This window comes from Electrophorus electricus, chromosome 9, assembly GCF_013358815.1.
Source record: "Electrophorus electricus isolate fEleEle1 chromosome 9, fEleEle1.pri, whole genome shotgun sequence".
In the NCBI taxonomy this organism is placed as follows: Eukaryota; Metazoa; Chordata; class Actinopteri; order Gymnotiformes; family Gymnotidae; genus Electrophorus; species Electrophorus electricus.
Window position 1 is genome coordinate 19,978,251 of NC_049543.1, and position 21,426 is coordinate 19,999,676.

A 21,426-nucleotide genomic window follows, 5' to 3' on the forward strand; every position below is an offset into this window, starting at 1 on the left:
CCCCATCACTGTACCTGCTACACCCCCCCCGGCCCACCCTATCATGCATCACAGAAAAAGCTCTGATCACTGTATCTCACTGTCACACTTTTCTGCAGATAGCTTTATATAAACCCAGTATATACAATGAGCGAGGGCACATCAGGGACGCCTACACTGCAGCTGCACAAATAAGACTCAACATGTTATACAGACGATTGTAAGTCGCAACACACCAGCTGACCGACTGTAGGCCTCTGTACATTATATCGACCTCTACCTAGCATAGGTTTGGACCAGAAGGTAGATGTTGGGTAGATCTGATTTATATGCACTTGAAAGAACAATTTATGCAAAGAGTCATGAATACTGTTCATTTATTATATATTTATGAATTCAAGTAAACGTATACGGGATGTCCACACGACACCTGTACCTTGTTTATAAACAGGTGATTCACTGGAAACATGGCACAACTGTGCAGAGAATGGCCGACTACCATCAGCCAATTAACTTATGAGTACATCAAATTCACCAAAGAAAAAAACACAAGCTGCTGATACGTACAGCTACAAGAGAGTTTCAGATGTGTACATATGTCCACCTGCAAGAGAGTTTCTGGTGTGTAGATGGGTACAGCTACAGCAGAGTTTCAGATGTGTAGATGGGTACAGCTACAAGAGAGTTTCAGATGTGTACATATGTCCACCTACAAGAGAGTTTCTGGTGTGTAGATGGGTACAGCTACAGCAGAGTTTCAGATGTGTAGATGGGTACAGCTACAAGAGAGTTTCAGATGTGTACATATGTCCACCTACAAGAGAGTTTCTGGTGTGTAGATGGGTACAGCTACAGGAGGGTTACAGATGTGTAGATGGGTACAGCTACAGGAGAGTTTCAGATGTGTAGATGGGTACAGCTACAGGAGGGTTACAGATGTGTAGATGGGTACAGCTACAGGAGAGTTTCAGATGTGTAGATGGGTACAGCTACAGGAGGGTTACAGATGTGTAGATGGGTACAGCTACAGGAGGGTTTCAGATGTGTAGATGGGTACAGCTACAGGAGGGTTTCAGATGTGTAGATGGGTACAGCTACAGGAGGGTTTCAGATGTGTAGATGGGTACAGCTACAGGAGGGTTTCAGATGTGTAGATGGGTACAGCTACAGGAGAGTTTCAGATGTGTAGCTGGGTACAGCTACAGGAGGGTTTCAGATGTGTACATATGTCCACCTACAAGAGAGTTTCTGGTGTGTAGATGGGTACAGCTACAGGAGGGTTTCGGATGTGTAGATGGGTACAGCTACAGGAGAGTTTCAGATGTGTAGATGGGTACAGCTACAGGAGGGTTACAGATGTGTAGATGGGTACAGCTACAGGAGGGTTTCAGATGTGTAGATGGGTACAGCTACAGGAGGGTTTCAGATGTGTAGATGGGTACAGCTACAGGAGGGTTTCAGATGTGTAGATGGGTACAGCTACAGGAGAGTTTCAGATGTGTAGCTGGGTACAGCTACAGGAGGGTTTCAGATGTGTACATATGTCCACCTACAAGAGAGTTTCTGGTGTGTAGATAGGTACAGCTACAGGAGGGTTTCGGATGTGTAGATGGGTACAGCTACAGGAGGGTTTCAGATGTGTAGATGGGTACAGCTACAGGAGAGTTTCAGATGTGTAGATGGGTACAGCTACAGGAGAGTTTCAGATGTGTAGCTGGGTACAGCTACAGGAGGGTTTCAGATGTGTACATATGTCCACCTACAAGAGAGTTTCTGGTGTGTAGATGGGTACAGCTACAGGAGAGTTTCAGATGTGTAGATGGGTACAGCTACAGGAGGGTTTCGGATGTGTAGATGGGTACAGCTACAGGAGAGTTTCAGATGTGTAGATGGGTACAGCTACAGGAGAGTTTCAGATGTGTAGATGGGTACAGCTACAGGAGGGTTTCAGATGTGTAGATGGGTACAGCTACAGGAGAGTTTCAGATGTGTAGATGGGTACAGCTACAGGAGAGTTTCAGATGTGTAGATGGGCACAGCTACAGGAGGGTTTCAGATGTGTACATATGTACACGTACAAGAGAGTTTCTGGTGTGTAGATGGGTACAGCTACAGGAGAGTTTCAGATGTGTAGATGGGTACAGCTACAGGAGGGTTTCGGATGTGTAGATGGGTACAGCTACAGGAGAGTTTCAGATGTGTAGATGGGTACAGCTACAGGAGAGTTTCAGATCTGTAGATGGGTACAGCTACAGGAGGGTTTCAGATGTGTAGATGGGTACAGCTACAGGAGGGTTTCGGATGTGTAGATGGGCACAGCTACAGGAGGGTTTCGGATGTGTAGATGGGTACAGCTGCCGGAGAGTTTCAGATGTGTAGATGGGTACAGCTACAGGAGGGTTTCAGATGTGTAGATGGGCACAGCTACAGGAGAGTTTCAGATGTGTAGATGGGCACAGCTACAGGAGGGTTTCAGATGTGTAGATGGGCACAGCTACAGGAGAGTTTCAGATGTGTAGATGGGCACAGCTACAGGAGAGTTTCAGATGTGTAGATGGGCACAGCTGCAGGAGGGTTTCAGATGTCAACACGGGATGCAATGCCGGCATATTGGTTTTTAGGATGATATACTATACATAGAATTAGCAGGCTGGAGTACCATTAGCACTATATGGTGAAAGATATTAGCACTAAGCAGCCTACTCAGAACATCAGCACAAACTGCCATTAGGAGCTAATAAATAAATAAATAAATAATACATTAACATGAAAAGAAAGCATAAATAATTGCCTTTTTTAGCCTCAACATACTAAGGCAGGAGACTGTGTTCAAAGTGAGTTGTCCTTGGTGACCTGCGGTGAATTTACTGCACCTCTTGTGCCCTTAAGCTCTGCTCTCAGTTTCCTGTGTTTCACACTTGAATTAACGGCAAAACAAAATCAATCTGGTACCAGCGGTCTCCTCGCATTGTAAAGTCACTGCAGGTGAAAGCGCACAGCCCACGACAAGTAAACATTAGCTGCTTGCTAGTGTCCTGCTTTTCGGTTAGCGCTGCGTTTGTTCTGCCCCACAAAAACCCATTTTCATGCAGCGCCGTGAGTGCTAGTAGGATCCGGATGATGCCCTGTTATGGAGATCTGGGACCAGTGTTGCTGTTTGTCTTGCAGGAAGGGTGGAGCAGAGTGCACACACCACTGAGCATCGAGGACAGATCCACCGTGGGGTTGATCCTGACTGGCTGCATCGTGGACTGGCACAGTGGCATCATTGCTGCTGCAGAGGGTGGTGAAGACCCCCAGCATGTCGCCTGGACTGCTTTCTCACCCATACAGGGTATCTACAACAAGAGATGTCGGAGGAAAGCCAGCAACATCTCCTCCTGACCCCAGCCCCCGCCATTCGGAAAGAGGTACCGGAACGACCAAGCCAGAAAGCACTAAATTCATGACCAGTTTTTACCCACAAGCTGTTAAACAGCGACACTGGCAAGAACACAAATACATACACTATGGACTGTTACAGAGCTAAAGCCTGATCCTTCCAGTTTACTCATCATATCCACACACCGAGCTCCGCAAACCCGTGAGGCTGTATGCACATTTCACCTTTAATTGGAACCCTCCATACTTGAACCTTTAAGCTTCAAGCTGTATACTTGAACATTACGCTAATGCTCATTTACCTGCATGGTACACTTTGCGAATATAACATCTGTCATGCTGTTCACAACGCTCACTATAATTTGCACGCCTGACCTGGTTTTTCTCATCATCACGTGCACTTCCGATTTGAATAGACACTATAAAACACATTTGCTGTAAATTGCTCAAAGACTACGTGTTTATCGTTTAACTATAGCTCGCATTTTAAAATCTACCTCTACCTTCTGACCTACAGTTACTGTACATGCGCATGTTCTGTATTTACTGGCAATTTTTCTCACCTGCATATATTGTACAACCCTGCATTGATATAATGACATTACAGTTGAAGTGAACTGAATTAAATTTTGGAGGCAACTAATTCTACAGCAACATGAAAAGGGCTGCTTTATATTTACTTTACACAAATGTCACATCGAATTAAAAACTTGCTGCTACCGGCTCATGTAAAAGTGTAGTTAAAAGGGCTGATCCGACACCAGGGCTACTTCTGGTACAAGCACTCCTGTCATATTAATTCTAAGTAAATGACTCTTCTAGTATTACAAATATGCTGAAAAAAAAATCATATGTGTAGAGCTGACTTTATGAGATTTATTAGGGGGAAATTGGAAGCGCTTTTCATTCCAGTGTATTAAAATAACGTGACCAAAATTATAGTTGGCTACCACTGGTGGGGATGCAGGATGTTTCTCAGGTGGTGACTGTAAATGTGAGTTTCCATGGATACCACTCTCAACTATTATATATATAAAATACCATGATGGTACTTTAGTCGGAAGCAAATAACGATACATCACCGGGGTTTTCAACATATCCAGAACATCCAGACAGCCACACCAAACAAAATAGACAAATGTGTCACTTACATGATGGAGCTGTCCCAGAGCACGCAAAATGGGTTCATTGTACCCTGCAGGACAAAACAGAAGCATTCAATTTTATTTATGACCTTCATTAGACATCAGTAGACTTTCATCATTAATTCACGATTAAAATCCAGACGTGTGCTCAACAGCGAGGGGGAGTGTGTGTGTGTGTGTGTGTGTGTGTGTGTGTGTGTGTGTGGTGGAGGTGGGGAGGGGCATGAGACAGCGATTAAACATCTACTGGGCAGCATTGTATGCTAGAAAAGGCTAATTTCAACTGGCTGGCATATATCTTGTTGCACATGATGCTCTTTTTATCTTGGAGATGAAAAAAAAATTAGACAGTTTGCAAAGCGAGCTGTCGCTGTAATGAACCGGCAACGCCCCCATCCTGCTCTCCCGACACGTTACGGCAAGGGAGAACCAGAGGCAGCGGCAAATTAATTACTGAATCAATTGCTTCCTTTTGTTTGCTGATGAATGCGCTCAGAACTTAGCGGGCTGATTGTGCGGAGTCCTCTCCGTTGACCGAACCAATTCCCCAAGTCAGAGCTGTGACGAATCCATGCCTGGGCTGCCTTTGAAAGTTGCTTGAACTATATCCTAATCCATCTCTTTGGAGCTTATGGCTTAAAAAGGCCAATTTACTAAATGGTGCTACTTTCACAACTATGAAGGTTTGATTGCTTCTTACGTCATTTACAAGGGATGCTGTCAGGCGCCTCGACTGAGGGAATAGATAATCTCATTTATAAAGGGAAGGAGATAAATGGTGTGTGTGTGATCCATAAAAGGTTCTTCTTTTTGGGTTAATCGCCGCACAGTTGCTTCCGTGTCTTAATAGACTCGTAAACTGAGCAAATACGGGGGGCTGCATTATTTGGATTTGGCAAGGCGGCCTGCCGTTTGTCAGTTGAGTCACTGTTCTTTCTCCTCATGGACTCCTTTTAGCTTTACTGTCAGGCATGGTATCATAAGTTACCCCCTCCCTCCTTTCCTCTCTCTCTCTCTCTCTCTCCTCACTCACAGCCCCCTCTCTCTCTCTCCTTTCCTCTCTCTCTCTCTCTCTCTCTCTCTCCCTCCTTTCCTCTCTCTCTCTCTCTCCTCACTCCCAGCCCTCTCTCTCTCTCTCTTTCCTCTCTCTCTCTCTCTCCTTTCCTCTCTCTCTCCTTTCCTCTCTCTCTCTCTCTCCTTTCCTCTCTCTCTCTCTCTCTCCTTTCCTCTCTCTCTCTCTCTCTCCTCTCTCTCTCTCCTCACTCCCAGCCCTCCCTCTCTCTCTCTCTCTCTCTCTCTCTCTCTCTCTCTCTCTCTGTCTCTCATTCTCTCCCTTCCTCTCTCCTTCCCTTGCTCTATCCCTCTCTTTCACTCCCTGGCTCCTTCTCTCTCTCCTACCCCTAGTCCCCTCTGCCCCACCCCCAGCATATCTGCTTGTGTCGACAAAGTTACGTCCCCGGATCCGAGGCAAAGCTGCTACTGCCAGCGAGGAAGACAAAAATAAGTCGACAGGAGGACTCTTTTTGGCGCTGAGGGGACGTGAGCTTAACAAGGCGGCAACGAGCGTGACAGGCTGACGAAGCCGAAGTCCAGCGCGGGGGCTACTCACATTGGCCAGGTGGGCCAGTTCGATCTCCAGCTGCGCCTCCGTGACTCTAGGCTCAGGTCTCACCGTCACGGCGATGACCTTGGAGTTTACGGCCGTGTTGTTCCTGCCAGGAGGGATGGACGAGACACAGTTACATCAGGTGGTACACAGATCAACACTTAGAAGTTTCCCCATCAACTCACCCCAACCCATGGGTAGGAGCTAAGGTGAAAGTGACACTTTTTAAAGGATACTGAAGCTACGGCCTTGCTCATACATCCCCAGCCTGACCACTGACATCTCTGAGTGACATTCTAAAGGAAGCTGCAATATGTCTGGTTGTTTGAGGTCAACAAGGTAAAAAAACAAACAAACAAAAAAAACCCACAAAACAACAAAAAAAAAAAACAGGCAGCAAAATTTAAACACCATGTGACTTCCTCTCTCCATAACACCTTCTACTGAGCTGAGTTGGGATAACCTTTAATGTGATGCCGTGTTATGATTCATCTAGTGCGGCCAATTTTCATCCGATTAGTTTGGTCACCTTCTACCAACTTGGGAAGGAAGCGGTGCAGTTTATCTCCATCGCACGCTTCTGCACCGCCTATCAAATCATCCTCGGACGAAGGAAACGATTCACTTGAGCGTGTTCCACGCCTCTATAAACTCAACAGGTCCGCGATGATTACAGGGAAATGCGAACTCAGGAAACGCCATCATGGGCTAAGATGGCTCATTTGAAACAATGGTTCATTTGGTCGGAATGGATCCGAGGGCAGATCCGGATGCTTGGAGCGGATCCGAGTGCACTCGGGTGTTCTCAGGTGGCACGCCGAGCAGAACAAGGCACGGCTGTTCATTAAAAGTTTGAAATTGACTTTGACTTCTTCAAACTCAAATCTTAACCATTTAAAATAATCTTAAAATATGCTTAAATGACGTTATGTGAATATTTGACGTTAAAATTAGATTAAATTAATGTTCCTGTTAGATTGGATAGGCAAAGAACATAATCTAAAAGCTGGAAATTATTTAATTATTCAAAAACTCTGAGGAAAGGTAGTCAAAATAAAGTGACCAACAGCTAACATATACAATAGGTCCCATCAATGACTAGACAGTGCCAACACATTTAGGTGAAAGGTTGAAGGAACATCCCTATAGCAAACGTAACATGAATGACTGCCTGCTTTTGGAGATAGTAAATGTGTTGTGAATAATGCTCAGAACCTACAACTAATGCTACTCCCTCCCCCATTTATTCATATGTGTTTCGATATTCCACCTAGAATAGCAATTACTCTGACAACGAAAGGTGTTTGGACATTTTTTTTTCACTTCTGTCAGAGGTGATATATGAGTAGACCCTCAGACTTGCCAAGTGTAGGACAGCAGCAATTCTTTTTTAAAAGGCAGAATACAATGACACATCTCTGCAGCACTGTAGCAGGTGGGTCAGACTCAGTAATGCAGCCCACACAGAGACATACACACACACACACACACACACACACTCACTCACAGGTCCTTCTGTCCTTATTCTCCCAGATTTATTATGATGCAGATAAATACTTTTTTTATTTACAAAAAAATTGTCCTTTAAATCTATGTGGTTCAAATGGTAATATTTTGGGAAAAAAAGTTCAATTGTAGCAGGCCTATTTTTTAATACGCTGCATTTTATAAACTTATTAAAAGGTTTATAAGATACAAATGTCACAAATTTGCATTCACACACACACACACACACACACACACACACACGCACGCACACACAAATTGAGTCGAACTCAATTCTCCTTCGAGTAACACTCCTGAGTATTTGTCAACGAGGCCAACTCGGGCATGATTTCATGGTCCATTTAAAAGGAGACGCCAAGATTGAAAATGGATGCATGATGGGAACTCTGGCCCCTGTGCTGTTAAAAGGATGTCGGGGGATACGGCACGGAGGGAGAGCCCGGTATCCGAGAGAGATCTGTGCCCGCCGCATCAGCTCTTCCTGACCGTTGACAGAACGCGGAACGGGATCCTCAGGTGCCACCTCTGGCCCTGCTTTTAGCTGAAGGATCCTTGAGGCACGCTGCATGGAATGGTGATGCAAACCGAATGGATGTTCGTTCTGTGGGGGCGCGGCTGGGGAAGAAAGATTTTTGGCCGTTGTCTACACACTGTATACCGTTGCACAAGCTGCCAAAAATTATATATATATATACAGACATACACACATACTTTCTCCAATCACTTAATGCAGAAATTATAATGGATATTTGTCATATTTTCCCAGTTGTGTGAGATAGTGGCGTGAAAACAGGAGCTACCTTGCTTTCTTGTTTGTATTTTGCTTGACACAAATCGTATTACCCGGCTAATCAGATAATAGTCCATTTCATTTTCATAATCAGGAAACTGTGAGATTTAGGTTCATCTGGTCTCTCTTCAATGAGGCACCAATGGATGTGATGATGCGAAGGAGATGAAATGTCCTTCTTTTTGGACGGGGATTAATTATTGATGGAGAAGTGGGGTAATGCAATTATTATCTACGTTCTGCAGTGATCCCGTTCCTGTCCGAATCCGCCATTCGTTTGTACACGCTGCACACTCTTGCGTCAGTAAAGAATCCAGTAGAAATAGCTGCAGGTTGTTTTAATCCCACGCGGATTGCCGCGTCACTAAATATTCTGTCATATCCTGTGGAAAAGGAGTCTTCGCTCTGAAGCATTGAAGCGCTCGAGGGAGCGTTTACTTCTGTTGTATACTTTGGCATTTACTTGCCAATGGCCTTCATGGAGGAGCAACGCATGCGGCAACTTTGGGTAAATTCCGCTACATATATGTAGCCTGCTAAGGTTCAAACCTTCGATTAAATATTAACATTTTGTAGATATATGTAGGACTACTATCAGGTGAGTGAGGAAATTTAGACAACCCCCCCCCCCCACCCCCCTTTGGGTTCATAACAGCCTCAGACAGATCATGTTTAATTAATAATTCATGCAGAAGTAATTTTTGTAGTTGCAACCAGCAAAAGCAACTGTGTTGCGTGTTTTAGACACTCCCATCACTGCACTGTATACCGAGATTTCTCATCCAATGCAAACTGGCCATAAACATTACAGAGGTCCTGTGCTACAATTTCTTTACGGGAATATGTCCAGAAAGCTAAAACCATTTTTTGATTTTGTCCCTTAAAATCAGATCTGAGTCTCACAACCTTAAGCCTTCACTGTGACCCTAACAGTACACAGTACTGGAAAAAGTCAACATTCGTTATGCACTGAAGAAAAAGTAATCAGCAAAACCAGCACACACTGAAATCAGGCACAGACGTTCTTTGGGTCTGGCCAATGTGTAGATTTAGAAGCCAAAGAGCAGCCATTTGTCTTCAGAGCAGTCTGACAGTTTGAATTCTTGAGATTGAGTGTTTTCATCGCTATTGTATTTTGGCGCTGTGGATGACAAGGAAGTGGGCCTAAACTAAATCCCTGGACAAATTCCCCTGCCCTGGATCTGTCAGACTTGGGAAGGTTATGTTAAAAGTGAGTGACACATTGCTCCCAAAGCTATATCGTATTCATTCAGTATATAGGTGTTTTTTTGGTTTTGGTTGGTTGGTTTTAATTAATTTATTTATTTTCTTTAAACAGGTGAGCGAATGGCCTCGGTGCTGATGCAGGCGGTTGCATCCGAGGACCATCGGATCCGCTCAGCTCGTCTCCACCTGATAGGACAACTTGGGCATGTTTAGTTGGAGATGGATCAGAGGACATTTAGCGCAGCAGTCAATGAAATGAGACACATCTGGGGACAGAAGCCCATTCTCACTGGAGAGTTATTGTTTTGTTTTTTTGTTTTTTTTTTAAAGAGTGCACATTGATTTCACTATATAGTCATAAGCTCATACGGAAATGAAATCCTAGTAGTCTGTATGCAGCCTTCATTTGACGCTTCTCGCCAAGTCACTGTGGACGCTGCAAGCCTGCCGTAATTCATCCCCTGGGTCAGTGGCCCTAAGCAGTATGCAGTGACATTTACATTTATGGTAAAATATGATGCAATTCCATTAGAGCTTACAGTACCAGACACAGATACCTACCAATGTTTGACGACAGCATTGCAGAACGCATTACAAGTGGTACATCTTGGCTTCAATATATATGCACATGGCGGAGGTATGACGCTGGAACCATAATTTAGGGGGAATATGATGCATATGCAAATCGATCCAGAATTCTACACCTTAAATAATCAATAATTCATATTTATGAACCGGATTACTTATGGAAATGGAAATGGTATGTGCATTTGAAGTGTTGCTTGCAAGGACATTTGCATTCGTAATCAGACTTCTTATGAAATAATCAAAGCTAACAAATAAGACATAGCCTGAAATTTATGTTACTTTTAGTACTGTATAACTCACATATAGTCAGATGTTCTTATCTCACCTGTCATCTCTTTAGACAAATTATTTTACACGTTTATTTTCAAAACCAAATCGTACATCTTACATATACATTTCCCCCCCTTTCGCAGCCAAAAAACTTTGTTCTTGTGAAACATGAATAATTTATGAACAATCTCTGTACCTGAGTTGCTGACAGCTCATGTGAGATGCAAGTCTGTATCACATTTCCCATGAGACCAGTGTCTGAGTGAGTCTGATACAGAGGGTGAGGTCATGTGACTAAGCATCTCAGACTACAGAAGCTCCCCCCTTGCAAAGATCATAGTGAAACTTGTCAGAAATTGCCACTTTGAGACACTTACCTTGGGCCAGGTAGGATAAGTCCCAGTGTCTTGTAGAAGACGGTCCCGAGAATAAACACAGGCGAGCCATCCATATCTGGTAAAACAGACGCTGGTCAGATTATGGAACCAGGTCACACGTTATATCATTAGGGACATCTTTATGAGACATGTCTGCTGGAAACAATAACATTTTTAAACTCAATTCACCCTACGCTGAGTAGATGACATTTGTTCCTGCTACACTTTTCCACTTACAGACCCACCAGTCCTGGAATATTTTGAATCTTAAAATACACGAAAACACTCTATGAAATAGCACATAAAACACTCATCCAAGAAAACAATGAAATTAAAAGAAAGAAAATAAAAGGTGTGTTTTATTTTTGCAGTGCTACCTGCCCTCCGTTAGCGGTCATTCGTTTACATTTTTGGGTGCCTGTTTCCCTTTAAAAATCCACCCACATGGCGGAGTGGTTTCGCCAGAGGCGGACGACGTGAGGCCTCTCCCCGCTGGCGTGGAGGCCAGCTGCACTGTCTGCCCTGAGTCTGCTGCAGCCGCGGCGGGTTACGCCGTTAAATCAATTTGCCATTACTCCTCCTTTGATATACTTCAAATAAGACAGATCGCTCCAGTTAACGTTACGTCCAGGCCCTGCGCTGCACCCAGCTCAGACGGCATCGCCCGAAGGCGAGGGAGAATGGGCCTTGGCGTCGAGCGTGTTGAACAACAGAGTTGACCAGCACGGACAGCATGCACTCCGTGCACCTGCCGTTGTGGTGCATGCTTGGTGCAGTCCGTAACGGTCCATAAGTACAGAGACAGTGACCGTTTTTGTTGTTGTTGTTGTTTTGGCTCTGTGACTGAGCAAACTGGACTTGATGTTTTAAATGCATGTTTGGAGCCAAAACCACAAAACATTTATTACCAAATACTATACGCAGTGTATAGCTACATTATTATGCACTGTAATTACACTGTCCTATAGGTTTGACGCTTTAATTATATAAAACCTCTCAACTGATTTTTGAGCTGCTTAATTATGCTTATGACCTACCAGTAATGTGTTGTACCGTTGTAAAAAAACAGCATTTTTATTATGGTGTCTATTTCAGCCAACCACGAGTTATGAAGACAATTTTGGGCATTGGGAGTAATATAATATGCAGCTGCCCACCGATAAAATATATATGAGTTTCCATTTAAATGATAGCTCTTTTTTAGGCAAAATGCTTTTGTTCATTGAACGTAGCATGTGAAATCTGCGCATGGAAATGCATGTTGCTTCTAAGTCACGAGGACACGTTAATGCGAAGGCTACGTTAATAAGAGTGCTGGCGTGTCTCCTTTGCGCTGCGTCTGCCGAAGTGAGATTTATGATGGCTGGGCCTTCTCGTTCTCGTCATTGTGGTGATTTATGCACGAAAGTGGGCAGCCCCTCCCAGCCTCGGGCAGCAAGCTGGTGAATTAACAGGCTCCTTACGTCTCTACATGTGTGCTGATCTTGCTGCAACTGGCTTCTGTTCCATTTGCCTCTTTGGAAAATAAACAAATTTGATCGTCGGTTCATGATCGCCTGACTTGGTTAAATTTAATTCGAGCTCCCGAGTGTCGAAACAGGCATAAAATTGATCGGCTACCCTGGCAGCATCCCTCAAATCATCTTAGCAGGCTAGCGCCGCATTTCTGAAAGGTTTATTCGACGCAGTCAAATTACATCTAAGGACACCATCGGCGCCAAGAGCTGGGCTCTTCCTCGGAGACGGGGGAATGAATTCGAGGCTGCTAGATGACGAGGGCAGAATAAATGAAGCGCCGTTCCGACGTTGCCACGCCTGCCTCCTCTCTTTCGCGTACCTGCGTTTTGGGGGACGAAGACACCTTTGGGGATGACCACTTTGTCCTCTGAGTTCCTCGCCCAGTCCACCATACCCTTGCGGCCCTTCATGGGGAAGTTAATGTCAGTCATCACCGACACGGCAGGGAGCCTCTGGATGCTGGCCACTGAGGATTTGAAGAGACGGCGGTGTTAGAAAAGTTAACGCGTGCCGGTTTGGGCTTTTCTGTGTGCTTTAACTCTTAGCAGGAAGGTCTGCCTGTCACTAGAGTGAGATTTTATATATATATATATATATATATATATATATATATATATAGAGAGAGAGAGAGAGAGAGAGAGAGAGAGAGAGAGAGAGAGAGAGAGAGAGAGAGAGAGAGAGAGGCTTGTAAAGACATGCAGTGAAACCTGCAAAACAAAGGCGTCTCTTGGGGCGACCTGTACAGAAAGGATAAGGGTTACTACATCTGTGCTGCCCTTGTTAGGTGGAAATAGACAGATAGGTATATCTGAGAAATTAAGGAGATTCGAGGGGCTTTGTAAACAGCCGATGTGAAGAACTGCTGAACTGCTGCAGTCATGTCGCGGTGTGCGCATCATAACAACATAACATGCTGTCTGCTCAGGGAGCTGTGATTAGTGACCATTTCCTTCTCTGGTGATTTCTATTTAATGCTACACACTTTAGTGCTATATTTTAAGTACTTAAATTGTGTATAGTATGTTTTTTTGGCCAATATATATCTAATATTACCAGGATTATACATAAATACCTGATATATGAAAAGAATAACCATATATCTAGAACAGCGCTACACTGAGAACTTGCTTTCATCGCAGACATTGTTTTAAAGAAAGGCGTATTAGGGCAACGATTTGAACTCTGACAAGTCAGCCCTCCCTGTTATATCATCAGCCGTGGCGACCCAGTCGCGTTTTCACGACAGGCGTCACGTCCTTGAAGACCTGTGAAGGTCATGCAGCGCGAGGCGCGCAGGAGGGGCGGGTCCGCGAGCGGCTCGGCCAATCCCGTTAGCGGTAGCCGAGGGCGTCTCGTGGGCGGCGGATGGCTCGATGGCGGCGCATCCTTGCGTGGCGTTTTGGCTCAGCTCTGAAGGGGGTGGGGTGGATTTTGTTGTGAAGATTGCAGAGCCAGTGGCAGCTGCCCTCCTCCCCCTCGCTCCTCGCAGAGCTGTAAGCCGTTCCCGGCGTACGCGGGACCGACCTCCCTCGTCTGCAAAAGCCGTCGATTTGCTGTGCCGCTTTGGAGAGTCCTCGAAACGTTCTGCGGTAGGAGCCTTTAGAGCGCTTTCGCGTACGGGCGGCGAACGATAAAGCGTTTGCGCGCCAGAGTGACTTGGCTCGAACAGCTCCAGTCAGAGCAATGGTGAGTCGCCATAAAATGTTCCCTGATATTTATGGCGGGCCATCATGCACCTGTGATGTAGGAAAGGCCTATTTCCGCTGCTGGGCGCATGAAATGGCCCTGGAGTGAGAATGAGTGTAGTATTATAAATACTTACCCCTCCAGCACAGTGTCAGCACACAATTACACGATAGCATGCTAATTAGCACAATGCTAGTGGTTCCTTCTGGTCCACTGCTGTAAGAGCTTGTTTAGAGAGTGGTGTATGACAATGTAGCATAAGTTTGTGTGTGTGTGTGTGTGTGTGTGTGTGTGTGTGTGTGTATGTGTGTGCGCAGCGTAATTGACAGGGGGCTCGTGGTGTGCACTGAGGCTTAGGTGAAGATGGTTTAACAGCAGGCATAAAATCACAGGGTGGGAGGAATGGTACTGTGCGCGCGCGCGTGTAATGGGTGGCTGGCACCGCCAGCTGCTGTTTGCGGCAGAGTGTTAGTCACAGGGCATATTGTGTGGCACCACAGGGGGGGTGCGGGGGGGGGGGTGGAAATGAGGGGAGAAGATGGTGGGTGAGAAGAAGACTTTAAATACCATCCGTGAGCCAAGTAGGGAACCACAAAGAGCTCATTCCTGCCTTAGAAGAACGTTAAAAGAGGTAAAATCAAAGCCTTATTTCCTCTAGTCGCCTAGTCTGTGTACCCCCCCCCCCCCCCCGCAAACGTCTGGAGTGCACGGTCTACAGTTACTGCATAATGGGGCTATTGTTTATATGGAAATGCTGTATGACGCTGATTCGTTTAGCGCTAATTTCATATGTGTGTGATAGCCACGGGGTCATGACCTTTGCCCGTCCTCTTCCAGTCTAAGCAAACTGTGGCGATGTCAAAAATGACAACAGGGTGATCAATTTTTGAACGCTGCTCACGGAAAAATCGACTTTTCTGACTTCCCATTGTTTTTGTTTGCAATTTTGAGTCGCATATACGCAAGTCCACAGCAAGGATAACCCAGTTGCCTGGTTCAGGTGTACATGCAGAGGCCACCCAGCAACTGTGCACCCTGGGATCTTGGAGGTGACGACCTGCTGGCGAAGCAACATTTGCGGATCCACCGATGCGCTCCAGATATTCCCGAAGGTGGTTTTGTGGGCGAGACAAGTTATTACAGATCGCGAGATGTCTTTCTGTTTGCTGGTCTCTTCTGACAGGTTCGGATGCCAAAAGTTGTGGTTTTTCTAGTGTTGGCTTTGTGAAACGGGACCTGGCCTGACCCCCTTCTTATTGATATGGGAGTTTTTATAAACCCGGAACCCAAACGTGTGTGCCTTCACTGTTCTCGTCACAAGCAGGTCCGGCTCTCTGGGCTTCCAGCGCGAACTCCTCTTGGGGTCCAAGGAGAGCGGTACGAGCGGACGAGACCATTCCGGCCCATCAGGACTCTTTTGTGCAATCGAACGTCGCTGGAACATCACCGCACCAGCCACCATTTACCCAGCGTCAGAGACAGAGCCTGAGCAGTTAAAGGCGCTTGACCGGAGTCGGGGCGAGAGGAGAGCGCAGTCAGGTGACAGAAGCACTTTATTGCCATTTCATAGGGGCTCCATAAATTGGGCCAGAAATAATGCGGCAATATCTTCCGGTGCCAGACTGCTTCTGTCCGGCCCGGCCCGGCCCGGCCCGGCGCCAGTGTTTTGTCCTTTTAATCAAAGGTAGCGAACGCAGGCTGCAATAGAAGCATATTTAACATGCAGAATATGTCGAGAACGCCGGCGCTGCTCAGATCCGTAATAAATCAATAGGGATGACCTTTTTTCCTTTGAAGTAAGGTAGAATGACATTTTTACATTTGTGCAGCTTTTGCGTATTTGCGCTTATTTAAAAAAAAAAAAAAAAAAGGTGTTATCTGACTTCTGACACATTCTCTGTATGATTACACGGTACTTGGGATAATGTGTTGGGAACGCGGTCGGACCGTGTTGTCAGACATCCCAGTCGCACGACTCCCGAAACGCGAGCCCGTATTCTTGCCTCGGCGCTGACCTGTGAGCATTTCAAGCCTAATGCACTGCTTTGATACAATATTCTCATGAAAAAACCATCTGGCCCAGCAGCTGCCTTCATTCCTGCACTCCGCACGAGACCGTACACATAACCATTACCATATCAATGGCCAGCGACTGAGGTATTTGATTTGAACTCAATGGAATTTCCCCATGGCTTTGGGTACTAATGTTGAAGTGCCGCCATTGGATTCCTGCTCAGAGATACGCCTGTCCTGTCCACCCGGACACAAGGCCTGGGCACGCAGCGCACCATCCACATCCGGCTGTCCCAGCGTTCGCTCCCCGAATCCGCTCAAGTTCCGGAAGAGCAAGAGTTTTTGGCTGCACTACGATTTTTGCGGCCGCTATAGGTTAAGGCCACGCGTTCCAGTTTTGTTCACCTGGTAGCTCATAAAACCCGTGTTAGGTTTTCTACAAGAAAGGTATTATGCATGCCTTGAGGTTAAACAAGCAAGATATCCACAAGGTGTAATTTCTATAATGTATTTCTATCCCAGTTGGCATCGCAATAGTTAGCACAGACACAAATACTTAGAAACGTCATCACCGGCACACCCAAGAATAATCAGCATCACTGTAGATTTGGGTAGGTACTAACCACTGCACACTGGGAACACCCCACGAGACCTGCCGTTTTGGAGCTGCTCTGGCCCAGTCATCTATCCATCACAATTTAGCCCTTGCCAGATTCTTTCCTGCTTCCAACACATCAACTTCAAGAACTGACTGTTCACTTGCCGCCTCATATATCCCGCCTCCTGACAGGTGCCACTGTAACGAGATAATCAATGTTACTCACTTCACCTGTCAATGGTTTTAATGTTGTGGCTGATCGGTGTATGTATTATGTCTAATACAGACGGATCTGTGCAGATTTACCATATTGTACATCATGGATTTAATGCAAACAGACTTCGCTATATAAAGCACTGTCAAAATAAACCAAGTTATAACGTAGAAACCTGCTTTCTCCGACAATTAACGCATGGATTCCCCCGAATCTCAGTGACGCTTTAAAGAAATCTCACCCCCTTATATCACATGCAGCTTTAACTAACAGGGAGCTGACAAGTATGTGTATCGCACTGTGATTGGTAGGGCTGCAGGCATCGCTCAGGAGAACCGGAAACAACGGTAACAACCCTCTCCAACGACACTGTGTTTGCACCTCCGAAATCAGGGTCAAGAGCTCAAGATTGCAGCTCCTCTTTATCTTAAATGGACAATTTTCATCATCTGTGACTGAAATGACTGAATGATACAGGCCAGCAGCCTCTCAGAAGTGTCAGTTCCAGGAGGCAGTTCATCTCTCCGTCGGAGTCTAGACTGCACCCACAAATGCAGAGAAAAGCGAGACGCTCCGGCCACGCTGACACTGGATTTCAAACCGATCCACGTCCCAAGGCTGACAGAGCCGCGTACAGACATACGTGTGTGTGCAAGTGAGTGTGTGAATGTGTGTGTGTGTATGTGCAAGACAAGTCCGAATGGGCCCATGTGCGGTACATTTAGACACAGCCAGAACAAATTAGTCCATATTTGTCAGGACTCTGTGTTGAATTCACCTTTCTTCTGTTTAGTTCTATAAACAATACAAAACACTTGGACCTAGATTGGAAGCCTCCTGTTTACAAAGTCACGCATTTCCGTTTTTATTGACGCGTTTTGTGAACTGCATCGGATATATGTTTGCAAGACTCAGCCTGAGAGAGCACACCAAACAGAGGCTCTGATGTAGAGAGCAAAAGCTGGAGTGGAGACCAACTGGAGCTAACCAGACTGAAGTCAAACTAGCCCTAAACAAAGGTGCGTAGCGCGTGGACTCTCTGAAATCTAGTGTTGTCATAGGAATTTAGCAGACTAAGTGGAAAGAGCTTGATTTTAATTAACATTATCGATTGGCTCTTTTGTGACTCCTCCTCCCGGTCCATGCCCATTTATCTTCCCTTACTGATAGTAAACAGAATTGACATTCTGGGTGGCTAGGAGCAGCCCGATGTGACAAATCATCACCAACGCAGGGGTTCAGCTACATAAAGTGTAACACTTCTTAATATCCCCTAATTTGTGTATAATTTAAAATGTATCATTTATAATTAGTTCATAATTAAGTTTTCAAGTTCTAAACAAAATCTGAAACCGATGACGCTCCAGCGTGTCATTTAACGTGTTTGTTCAAGTAAGATTGCCATGTAATAAATGGGAAAAGATTTCATGGCCACTGTCAAATATTCAAAAGCGTGGGGGCTATTTAAAGGGCTCACCCAGGTTTCCGGTCATCAGGTAGGCGTTGTGGAAATCCTTCATACCCAAGCCAACAATGTGAATGAACTCCTCAATGACCTGCATCAGCTCCACTGAACCGGGGTAGATCTGAGAAAGCGAGAGAGTGAGAGAGAGAGAGAGAGAGAGAGAACCAGTTACAGTCATTAATTTATTTTAAGCTTTCAGTACAGTTCAGCATTAAGCTGCAGTATTTTTTAGGATCACTTTGTTTTCCACCCCTGCGTCCCAGACACAGTGATTCAGTGATTACTGGAGCTCAAGTACAGAACATCAGCTTTCATGTCTACAGCTTTTTGAATTGTGGGATGTTACTGGTGGGGTTTGTGTTTTCCCACGAGTCATCCCGTCTGGTGACAGTAAGAACTTTATGGATTGTAACGAGCAAGCGGTCCATGCTTGGGTCATCACGTTCGACGCCGGACGCAAACCGCTGTGGCGCGGAACTGGGACTTCAAAAGTGCTGACGTAATAACCTCTTCTTCAGACGCCAGGCTTCCATTTTAGCATCAAAGCCTGTAATATCGCACCCGTGTAAGGGTGACACGCTTTCCTGGTCCAACTTGATTCCCAATCAAGCTTTTATACTTCAGCACGCTCCCTGCCCGCCTTCGTAACATCAGTCAGATCCTTTCTTGGGGCAGTCTGCCCCCACGGCTGTCCGCCTGACAGTTCAGCCCTTTGAACAGACAGGGCCATATTGAAGAGCGATTGCACAGGGCACCGTGACCAGCCATGGGGACTAGCCATCAGTGTCAGAACAAATGTTGGCTGAGACATTCAGGGCAGGGTGCCCCACACACCCACACCTAACCACCTAACACACATACACATGCACGCACTTGCCCACATAAACAGATACGCAGTATCCAGCACACACACACACTCACACACACACACACACACACACACACACACACACACACACACACACACACGGCCTGTCACTGCACCTGTCCTCTCCTCAGTCAGTACCAGCCCCGGCCCGGCTAATCCAACCATTGACCTTCGCCTGATTGGGTCCCGCTATCTGCGTCTGCCATCGTGCTGAAACGCCTCCAAGACGCCGCAAGGCGCGGGCTGCAGGCCGGCGCCAGACCGGGATCTGTGCACACCCCCGTCCAGCACACGCTCTCCGTCTAAGCTTTGGCTGGACGCTTCTCATGCAGTCACCGATGGCGGACCTGGACTGGACGCACATCGACGAACGGCCTGTCCTCCGCATGTGTTAACCAACCGTGTCCAATCCCACGTCACCAAAGTAGCTGTCTGTAAGAAGTCTGAGCGTCATAAACCTGGGGTTAAACATCTAATCTCATGAATGTCCGGGCGTCTTAGAGGTGGAATGCTACGCTGTGTCAATTAATGCACTGTTCATGCCTATAAACCAACAACAAAGCACATTGAGTTCGATAATCATATTTATTGAGTTTCATATGTATTACGTTGTCCAGACTAAAACTTAACGAAATCAAACCCAGCTCTGATTCTAAGATGTTGACGATTATGGGTTACAGGGAGACATAACAGTTGGGTTACATTGTTTTCTACAGTCGGTTAAGACGCAGCGATAAGCCAAACCTTGATGGCAAGCAGTTAGCAGGAACGAGCCGCCGCTGGAGCTGCAAACCTGTCCTTTTCTTTATTCCTAATCTCCGAGAAGTCTGCAAGTCATAGACTGCAGGTCGGGCATCTCATCTCATTCGTATCGTGCCTGCAGGCCAAATGGCTCAACAAAATGAAAGCAGGAACATTAACTGGCACATGATGTGCCACGGCACTGGCAGCTATCAAATTAGCATCATCGTCAATAGAAAGAAAAAAAAACCTTAATATGAATCCAGACCACATCTGAACCCTCTTACCCAACCGCAAACTCAGTGAACTCAAAGTCACTGGGTAAACACACACACACACACACACAGACACAGAGAATAGGACTGAGTGACATTCAATAATTAACGCCCACAGTGAGGAGCTGAACCACAGCTGAGCTATAATATATAATGATGCCGCAGGCTGGGAGACTCAGTCTAGGGTGCGGGGGGGGGGACCTGTCTGAGGTGCGGGGGTTGCAGGGGGGTGCAGTTTCGGTCTGGGGTAGAGAAAGACTCTGTCTCAGGCACTGGGAGTGCAGGTTAAACAGGAACTTTGTTATTAGGTGCAGATTACAGAGTGATAACTGCATTACATTGCTGTCCACTGTTAATGTGCAAACCTCTTTCGCTAAAGAACAGACTTCACAAAGTGAAGAATCCAGACCCCTGACAGGAAACGCCGGGGCTGGGGTCTTGGGGGTGGCGAGGAGAAGACAGGCCAGATGGACGAAGTTAAATTGCGCAAAGTAAAACACAGTGACCTTCGAGTTCCACATATTGCCAGGTGATCTTTTCATGGCAGCAATTTGCTTCCAGCGGCAACAGGGGTTCCCCAGACGTCCTCGGCGATTAGCGAGGCCGGGGAAGGCTTGTGGTGGTGGGGGAGTGCAGAACGTGACTGGAACGGGCCCGGCCGAACGCCGGCCCTCCTAGATTTTCACAGTGCGGGCATTTTAAATAAAAGCCCCGCGGCGCCTCTTTGCTCAACATGGTGCCGAGAGGCTAATTTCGACTGTTGCGCTGAAGACCTTTCCTAGTCAGAGGCCACATTCTCTTTAGAGTCTTTTAGCTGTAACACCGCCGCCTTTCTGCTGTACAAGCGACTTCGCGCGAGTAAAGAGCCCTGAAAGCTGCTTACGTTGGACTGGCAGCGACCCCGTCCTCTGCGGTACACGAAGCCTAAGAGGCATTAGCGTTTGAGACATAGAGAGGGGGGAGTTTGGGGGGGCGCTTCAGTTAAATACAGTCGATCTCGTTTGCCTCTGCTGATGTATGTGGCTTGGCTGTGCTCAGATTCCTTTGGATGATTTAAGAGAGAAAGAGTCAGAGAGAGAGAGAGAAGAGACAGAGAAAGAGAAAGATGTGGCATTATCAAAGCCAGACAGCGCCTCAAACGGACATGTGCCGCCACTGATGCTGCCACCTAGTGGATGC

The 21,426-nt window shown here is 46.2% G+C and overlaps 1 protein-coding gene across 2 annotated transcripts in view; it reads right to left on the reverse strand.

The window, feature by feature from the left end:
* adgrb3 (adhesion G protein-coupled receptor B3) overlaps nucleotides 1-21,426 on the reverse strand; it is a 128,675-nt gene that overhangs the window by 35,617 nt on the left and 71,632 nt on the right. For both annotated transcript variants that reach the window (XM_035529943.1, XM_035529944.1), the window contains 5 exons: nucleotides 18,376-18,484; nucleotides 12,707-12,853; nucleotides 10,870-10,945; nucleotides 6,115-6,217; nucleotides 4,512-4,555 (listed from right to left, as the gene is read on the reverse strand). In XM_035529943.1, coding sequence (XP_035385836.1) covers nucleotides 4,512-4,555; nucleotides 6,115-6,217; nucleotides 10,870-10,945; nucleotides 12,707-12,853; nucleotides 18,376-18,484 — 479 coding nt within the window. The remainder of the gene's footprint in view (nucleotides 1-4,511; nucleotides 4,556-6,114; nucleotides 6,218-10,869; nucleotides 10,946-12,706; nucleotides 12,854-18,375; nucleotides 18,485-21,426) is intronic.